Source organism: Heterocephalus glaber, unplaced genomic scaffold, assembly GCF_053883595.1.
Source record: "Heterocephalus glaber isolate CG9 unplaced genomic scaffold, H.glaber_assembly_v1.0 deba00001067, whole genome shotgun sequence".
NCBI classification, from domain to species: domain Eukaryota; kingdom Metazoa; phylum Chordata; class Mammalia; order Rodentia; family Bathyergidae; genus Heterocephalus; species Heterocephalus glaber.
The window spans coordinates 4,386,939-4,396,244 of NW_028258187.1; the positions used below are offsets into that span (position 1 = coordinate 4,386,939).

At 40.6% G+C, this 9,306-nt stretch overlaps 1 protein-coding gene and 1 long non-coding RNA gene across 3 annotated transcripts in view; one reads left to right on the top strand and one right to left on the bottom strand.

Annotated features, from left to right (window-relative positions):
• Rrp15 (ribosomal RNA processing 15 homolog) overlaps positions 1–1,011 on the bottom strand; it is a 41,272-nt gene extending 40,261 nt beyond the window's left edge. The window contains exon 1 of the mRNA XM_004867390.4: positions 835–1,011. Coding sequence (XP_004867447.1) covers positions 835–976 — 142 coding nt within the window. The 5' untranslated portion in view covers positions 977–1,011. The remainder of the gene's footprint in view (positions 1–834) is intronic.
• LOC147828483 (uncharacterized) lies at positions 977–8,315 on the top strand. Of its 2 annotated transcripts, none has more exons than XR_015450761.1 (3): positions 977–1,139; positions 7,742–7,973; positions 8,070–8,315. It is a non-coding gene; the product is annotated as an uncharacterized LOC147828483 (long non-coding RNA). The 2 variants fall into 2 exon arrangements; XR_015450760.1 differs by having other exon boundaries at positions 1,048–1,139; positions 4,545–7,973.
• Positions 8,316–9,306: the final 991 nt, after the last annotated feature.

A 9,306-nucleotide genomic window follows, 5' to 3' on the forward strand; every position in this document is an offset into this window, starting at 1 on the left:
TCCTTTGTGTCCACAATACTTAGAAGTTACTGTAACAAAAAGACACCAATGTTCACTGAACTGAACTGGAGAAACAGGTTTCCATAAACTGGAAGCCTTCTTGACTCATGATGTAATTGATCCATAATGGCAAGTGAACCTTAGAACTTACTCAATATTTATAACAAGGACTGGAAAGTAACAATACAGTAGTTCCCGCCTGGGATAAAGGGCTGGGGATGTAGCTCAGTTGGGAAGGCCTTAGTTTCAATTTCCAGTACCGGGGCTGGGACAGAGCCAGAAAGAGGGGTTAGCTCTGTCAGTTTTGTGAGAAGCGGCTAGCACAGAGGGAAGCGACTGGTCGGCGGGAAGTCAGGGATTGGCTATCATTCCTTGTAACCTAAAAAACCGATGGTAAGAAAGCAGGTAAGAAGCAGCACGTACATCACGGCTGAAGGTCTCCAAATGTAACAACTTATTATGAAGGGTCTCTAGGAAAGACTGTTGTCAAATGCCACTTATTCATCCAGCTTTCAAGGTACACAGTGCCACCCTTCCCCCTCACCTCTTTTGGCCTTCTGCTTCTCGCTCCCCGAGACCTATTCTACTCCTGTAAACCCAAAGGGGAGAAAACCCTCCTTCCTTTTACCCTTTACGAATTTCTCGGTAACAGTGTCTCTCAAGCCCTCACGAATGACGGCAACCCTACACAGGTACTGAGTAAGGCCCGGAAACTCAGGCTCAGATGACAGCCGCCTCTCTCTGAACGCCTTCCCGGCCGCGCCGAGACCCCGGGAGCAAACGCGCGCAGCCCCACTCCCGAGCTCGTCCCAGAGCACAGCCCTGGTACGTTACCTCCGCTGTCCGAAGCCTCTCTGACTTCATCGTCCAGCTCCGAGGCCACAGCCCTGGATACCATTTCTATCTTCCTCTTTTTCAGGGACTTCTTCAGGTTTTTCCCCGCACGTACACGTGAGTCTTGCATGGCCGCAGCCATCTTGCCTGGCCGGAAGTGTTCATCAAGACTTGTACGGCTAGCAACGAAAGGAGCTTCCGCATCGAGTTCCGGAGATACAAGGTTCCGCTGAGCAATTTTCAGTATGTGAAGGCCGAAGAGACGTCTGAATTCCCAAGGGTCGTGGCGTGAAGTCGGTTCCAAGGTAAAAATCATTTTAAACGGACAGTCTCAGCCATCTCGGGCTAGCCGTGTCTGGCCGCCCCAGACCGGCCGCTTTCCTCTCTCGTCGTTTGTTTCCTACGGGCGCCGGTGCAGAGCACAGCGGGGGAGCAGCAAATGCTCTCGGGGCAACGGCGCTTCCGGCGGCGCCTAGCTGAGACGTGGGGTTTCAGGGACTCTGTTTCCCCTAATATGTTGGCTTCCTGAAGACAAAGGACCATATCCCATTTCATATTGTACCCCAAGGGTAGCCATGGGACTTGATCTGTAGAAGAAGCTCGAAAAATATTTTGGAATGAGTAAGTGAAAGACAGTGCAGCTGTTGACGTGGTTAGTGAATCAGACAAGCAAAGGCAAGCTTGTAGGCCAAGCATGTTCAAATGGCTTTCCCTGAATTTAATAAAGTGATGCTTCGTTTTTAACACTTAAAATTCCTTAGAAAGAAAGGGGAGAAAAAAGAATCTTAATTTGGACAGACTGCATATTGCTTGATGTTTGTATAAGATATAAGTATATATTTACATCCTACAAATACATATTAAAATGAAAAGCATGCAGATAAAATGACGTTCTAGATACAGTTGGTGAAAGATCAAATGGAAAAGTGCAATAATGGTCAACCAAAGAGGAGCGTCTGGTGGTGGCCCTAGGAGAAGGCAGATATCCAGAGGCTCTCACCATTCTGCCCAGTGTGGTGCTTTCAGTGTGCTGGTCCTGAACCTGTTTCCTGCTGTCTTGTGTTTGCCTAGTGTTACATAAGGAAACCAACTTGACAAAGCATCGAAGAAAATTATAGAGAAGGAAGTAAAGAAGGAGAGAAAACATTTCAGTGGTACAATGGAAAAGATGTTCCTACCTATGAAACATGGTGTTCCTGTGTCAATTTGTGAATAGTGTTTGGTGATCAGGAAGTGATATTTTGGTCATTTCACATCCTAATAGTTCATATATAAGAATTGTGATGTATTCAATTGCAGCTTAAGAAATTGCCACAGAGACTGAGAGGAGAAAGAGAGAGAGAGATGTAATGTGTTACACATTCAAATTGTTCTTCAAATTAATATAACATAGACCTAGAATTTTATTCCCAGACATCTGATTTTCAGAAATGGATTACTTCTGTTAAGGGAGAGAGATACTTGTGTTATTTAATTTTCATAGTGAGCCAGTGCGTTAGCCAATAAATGGCAGAAGCACACTCAATCTTAAGTCCTCTGCTCCAGAGTTTGCTCAACCACTGAGTTATAAGGCCTACTCAAGTTGTTATTCTATAGTACAGTGATACCTCCCTTGTCGAATGGCTCCAAGCTCAAACTTTCCACTACTTGAACAACAAAGCTAAAAAAATATTTGCTCCGTGTTTGTAACTTTCCTTGATAGTTGAACCAAGAATTCGGTTTGAAAACACCTGGATGGGGCTGAGAGTGAGTCATGCATTGTTTCCCACCATGGACACAGAGGGGTGACACTGCAGTCTTAAGCACCACTGTTGCCCAGACAACATATAGTGCTTGTGTTAATGTGTTAAAATGTTCATCTTTGTGTTTTTTATTTTTGTGCTTTATTTGCATAAAATATTGTAAACATGGCTCCAAAGAAATTTAGTGATCCTAGCAGGAAAGTTAAGAGGAAAACTGTGAGTACCACAATAGAGTTAAATAAATCATTGTGAAATTTGTTAAGGTCCCAGAAAAATGAATTTATAAGTGTAATTTTTGGGCCTCGGAACCAATTATTTGGTTTTATCATTGTTTCTTATGGGAAAAATGTGTTCCATTTTCAAACTTTTTGGTGCTCAAACATGAATTTGGAATGAACTGAGTTTGACAACTTAGGTATCACTGTACTTAAAAGCATATAATAAGAATAGACAATGGAAACTTCTCGTAAACTTTGGGATTTGTAAATTAGGAAACAAATCTTTGCCCTTACAGTGATCCAAAATAATTGATAAGATTATAACAGAATTTCCCCCATGTTATGGAAATAACTGAAGTCACCTATGTGCACACGTGATAGTTTTATTTAAAAAGCCTGTGCTAGTTATCAGCTTATTGCCTCTCCACTCCAAATTCACTATTTTTGGCTGCTCTGTGAAAATGTAGCTGGGTTCTTTTAATATTTTTCTTTACCTATCAGCCAAATGTTAAACTTTTATCAGTAGAGGACACTGTAAGAAGAAAAGACCTTCCTCTGAGTTTCAGTGCCCATCTCTCCAGACTCTAATAGAGGCTTCCCAACCTGAGACTCTTGAAGTGGACATGGATTTTCCAGCACCAGACCCGTATAGCTCAGATGACTCCTCCAGCATCTGACTCCTGCAGTACACAGCGGTCAGATGTAGCAGTCAGCAGCTTCCCCAGCAACCTTCTCATACAGTTTCCTACAGAGTGCTTTCCAAAGGACACTTGCCCTCCGCAGTTGTCCTCAGCACTTTTCTGTAGAAAGTGAGTTGATTCTAAAATTCACATGGATCTCAAACAGAAAAAGAACTTCGAAAAAGAACCAAGTTGCAGGACTAAGTCTACCTGATTTCAAGATTTGTTACAAGCCTACTGTAATCGAAATAATGCAGTGTCATGTCAAGATAGACAAATAGAACATCTGAATGGAGTAGAAAGTCATGAAATAAAGACAAACAAATAGAAAACTGATGACTGACAAAGGTACAGCATCAATTCAGTGGAGAAAGGATAGTAATTACAACAAATGTTACTGGAGCAACTGGATATCTACATTGTTAAAAACTATGCTTCAATCTATACCTCACATGTGTAAAACTTGGCTCAAAATGCAATATGCCTAAACATAAACATGCAACTATAAAGCTGTAAGAAACACTAAAGTAAATCATTGTGCCCTTGGTTAGACAAAGATTTCTTAGGTACAATACCAAACACATGATTCATGAAAGAACAAGTTTAAAATTTGGACCTCATCAAAATTTAAGATCTGCTCTTTGAAATACAGTGTTTAGAGAATGAAAGGACAAGCTTAGGGTGGGAAAAAGTTACAAATATGTCTGATAAAAGATTACATCTAGGATATACAAAGAACACTCAGAACTTAATATTAAAAGATACTTCATCAAAGGAAATGCACTGCTGACAAATAAAGACCTGAAAAATTGTTCAATATCATTAGTCACTAGGAAAATGTAAAGTGAAAAATAGATGTGACTTTACACCATTTAGAATGGCTAAAATTAAGACCAGTCATTCCAAGTACTGTGAAGAACCTGGAACTCATACACTGCTAGTGAGGATGTTAAATGGCCAATCACTTGGCAAACAAGTTGACAATTTCTAAAAATAGTAAATGAATATTCATAGCAGCTTTGTTTATAATGCTAAGTATATTAGTCACCTTCTTGTCTATCAATTCACAGAACTTAAAGAAAAAAAGAATTATTTTTGGCTCACAGTTTCAGTGGGTTCAGTCCATGGTTTGGCATCTTCAAAGCAGAAATGGCATGGCAGAATGGCATGGCAGAGGAAAGCTATTCACAGCATGGCACCCAGGAAGCTGAATTAAGGAGAAAGGAGCTGGGAATGAGAATATGCCCTTCAGTATTACACCTCCAGTGAACCACCCCTTCTAATCAGACCCCATCTCCAAAGGAGAGAATTTTGAGGAACATTTTGGATCTAAACCATAACACTAAGCAACTCAAATATCTACCAGCAGCCAAATGGATAAGCAAACTGTGGGACCCCCATACAATGGTGAACTAAGCAATGAAGAGGCATGAACTATTTATTGATCTACAAAACAACAGGAATGAATCTCCATATACATCTGTCAGACCCCTTCAAAGGTATATACTCCATGAATCTGGTTATATTAAACTCTAAGAAAATGTAAACTAATCTATAGCAACAGAAATAAAATCAGTGTTTGCTAATGGGGAAAAAGGATTTAAGAAGGTCATGAAGGAGTAGGGTTATCAAAAGGCACATGGAAACTTTTTGAGTGATGAACAAAATTATTATCTAGATCAGAGTACTAGTTTCACAGAGCATACATATGTGAAAACTTAACATGGCATACTGAAGTATGTGCAATTTATTATATAAATCAATTATGCCTTGATATATCTGATACAAATTTATACACGTGATTAAGGAAATACCTCAAGAAATAGAAATATGGACCAAATATGTGGAAAATACATGGTTTCACTGACAAGTCCCTGAATATTTTAATTTTGTTTTTGTTTGTGTATTTACTTCTTTTTGCTGCAGTAACAAATCAATACAAATGTGGTGGTTTAAAACAACACAGATTGATTCTTTTACACCTCTGGAAGCTAGATGCCCAGAATCGCTTTCAGTGGGAAAGTCAAGATGTGAGCAAGGCTGTGTTTTCTGGCCTCAGTGGGGGACAATCCATCTCCTTGCCATGTGCATCCCTCGGCTTAGGACCTTCCCTCTCCGCGTCCCTGTCTTGCCCTCCTCTGTCCTCTGTTCTCCTCCGCCTCCTCCTGCAGGAACTGCTGTGATTCCACTCGGGATCCACCTGGATAATGCTGGACCATCTCCCCCTCCCAGGCCCTTTGACTTAGACATGTCTACAGGCCTTTATGTTATATCAAATAAGACTCACAAGTTCCCGGGACTGGAACATGTACAGTTTACTCCAGGGTCATTATTCAGCTAAGTATAATTTAAAATTTTTTTCACTTTTACTGTCATAGAAGTCCAAATATATGAATGAATAGTGAAACCTGATATTGTACTTTTGGAGTATTGGCTGGTGTTGTGTTAAGAATTTTTTTCTGAAAAAAAAAAAAAAAGAATTTTTTTCTGGTGACCGTCCTATGAGATGTAATAATTTGATTTCTTGAAATCTATCCTAAAAAACCAAGATAAAACATAAAAAAGATTTTATCCAGAGGTGCTTATAATTCTAGTCTAAAACAGTGGTGCTTATAATTTCTGTTTGTGATTTCAAATGATGAAAACAATGTAGATATTTAAAAATAAGTACTTAGTAAATCAACTGCATTATTCATAATAGATGGAATAATAGATAGAATGTTATAGAAACATAGATGGAATACTGTAGAAATATTAAAATATTCTGAAGAACACTCAATAATATGGGTAGTGCTTGTGTTATGTTGTGAAATAAAAATTAAACTTATTTTATACCAATTTTTTAAAAAAATGCACCCAAAACATACACACAAATATGGGAAAATGGAAACATGAAGTTTCTACCATGCTTTCCTTAATGAGCATACATCTCTTCATTCCTGCATGCTAGTGATTGCATGATACATAACTGCATAGGTAACTTTCAGAGAAGAAAAGAATCACTGAATGTACCTTGCCAATTAAAAACACCATCCCTTTATATACCAATTAACATTTTAAAATAATAAAGTCAAAATAAAAATGCCATCCTGGTTTCAGACATATGAAGAACATTTTTAAAGGTCTTAGCAGTGAAGATGATGCACTTATGCAATCAAAAACTATTAAAGCTGTATTTAATAAAGTGAATCATTTTAAACAAGGCTTTATTAACTGAAATAAGGAAATGTGGAAAACAGTATGAAAAACATCACAGCAGCTTGTGGGAAATATAAAGGATAAAAATGGAAATTAAAACTAGTATTTTAAAAAATCCAACACCTCTAAGATATGATTTATGGAAGTTTTAGAAGTTTTCAGTAACACTTCAACTTTATGTAGTGATTGTTACCAGAATGCCTCAAAAGAGCTGCATTTCTTAATTACCTAATTAGCGAAACTCAACAGACTGTCTTGATTTTATCAGATGGAAGTGAGGGGATTGCCAAAAGAGATGGGCACCATTTTCACACTGTTAAGAAGGGTAATTTGGGAGGCACTGAATGTCGGTAGAATCCGAGGAAATCTACTTTCCATCCCGTTTGGGTTCGCCTCATTATGAATGGCGGGCACTGCCACGTGCCTGCCCATCATCTATTCCCGTTTTCACCTTAGTGGACCCCACTTGTCCTGTTTCAGCTCCTCCCCTCGCAACCATCTCCTTGCCAGAAGCTGCCCCCCAATGCCAAGACTCAGGGCAGAGTCTGAGTGGCCGAAAGGTAACCGTTCAATGGAGAACAGCAGCCCCATGAGGGAAAGTCAGGGGACAATTTTCTCACTGCAAGGAGAGCGTTGCAAAGGAGAACGGTCTTTGTTCTTCCCCTGAAGAATTTGTATCTCAGCATGGGGCTTGGAATGACCACAGCCATCTTGAATCCAGCACTGAGGAGCCCTAATGCCGCTCCTGAGCACTCGTGCAGGGAAGGTGATAGCTCACTGTTGTTGAATGAATTGTGTTCCCCCCAATTCATGTGTTGAAACTCTAACTCCTGTGCCAGACTCGAATACCCACTTGACTGCTTTAAGAGACACCTAGAAGACTGGTAAAGCACACTTCTGAGTGTACTTGTGTTTCCTGAGATGCTTAGCATGCAGGCCAGTGAACAGAGGGGAGAGGCTCCCTGCAGTTGTGGATGGCACCTGCCAATTTGCTTTTGCCCAGAGGAATGGAAAAGGGAAGAAGGAGGAAGCTGGCCTACATTTATGCAGCTCCATTCTACTTAACCAGGTGCTTATTTTCCTGCTGCCATCAGTGTGGATGTCAGGCTCCAGCTTCTTCAGCCTTTCAGTGCGGACTCACACCTGTGACACCAAGGAACTTTCAAGCCTTCGGTCTCGTTCGTGCCAGCACTGTGCCTTTGCTCCCTCTTGTTCCACAGCGTCCTGCATTGAGCAGCTGCTGCACCCTCCAGCTCTCCGTCCTGCAGACTGTCCTGTCTCTTACCCCATAAGTCTGTCTGGTGAGTACCCTTGCATAATTTATATATATACTGTGAAATACTGACTCATTCCTTAGAGAACCCTAACCACTACCCTCCCGATGTGATTAAATTCAGGTATGGATCCCTTAAAGAGATGATTAAGTCGAATGAGGTGAGGAGTGAGGCCCCAGACCAGTAGGACCTGTGTCCCCATGGAAGAGGAAGAGATACTAGGGATGTGTGCGCATAGAGAAAACCCACCTCAGGACGAAGGGGGAAGGCAGCAGTCCGCGAGCCGAAGGAGAGAGTCCCTGCTGGGCCTTGACCTGGAACTTCCAGCTTCCAGAACTTCAAGCAAATAAATTTTTGTTGTTTAAGACACACAGTTTGTGGTCTTTTCTTCTGGCAGCCCCAGAAAACTAATACACTCACCGTGTATCTGTCCTTTCTGTTAGTAAGATAAATGGGATTGTTGTGTAGAACAATTTGCAATCAATCAGATTTTCTGTTACTTGCATCCAAAAAATCATTGCACTAGATTACACAATGTGACCTTGGTTAAGTTGCTTTAGCTGTAAAAAAGAGAAGGGTTTCACGTTTCTCACATTCAGAAATGAAGAGGCTGAATGGAGTAACATTCAGCTAACACTTCTATGCTCTGATGGAAAAAATTTGCAAGCATTTCGTTTCCCCAAACCTTTTCCCTTTATCCAAATTCTATAATTTATGGTTGAAATTCAAGCCTTTCCAAAGATGTCTAATAGCAGTAACTTATAACTAACCATTATGTGTTTTGTCCTAAACCAAACATGTTTAAAGTGCTAACAGTATGGAATGAGTATAAATTTGAAACATGAATTCTCCTTTGTAGAACAGCTTTGAACACAGCTAAGTAGATATAACCCTCCTTTGTGCGAAAGGAGGACTCAGAATTTGGATACCTATGAGTGCTCAGCATTCTCTGTCTCCTCTCAGGACAGATGAAATTACTAGTAACAACCTTTCACGTGCATCACCTTGAGGCCTTTGAGATCCAACAAGGAGCAAGTAACTAGGACTCTATGTGCCTAGTCCAGGAAATGGTTTTCTCTAGGAGAAAAATGAAGCTGTGTCCTCAGTCCAAGCGTTCCAGACTCCTGTTCATGTGGCTCCTTCTGACTCCTGTAACTTCAGCTTTAAAGATACATGTTTCTACATCCTTTGGAGCATCTTTTAAAAGAGGACATCTTTTCTTGTTATCATTACTCTCCTCTAGCACTGAACTCCTGCTTGTGGTATAATTAAACGCAGGCAGTAGCCTCATTATTCCTTAAGCAGTCAGGGCCCTTCGTGCTATGTTTGATTGGCTGCTCAGAAACATCCCTGTACGCAA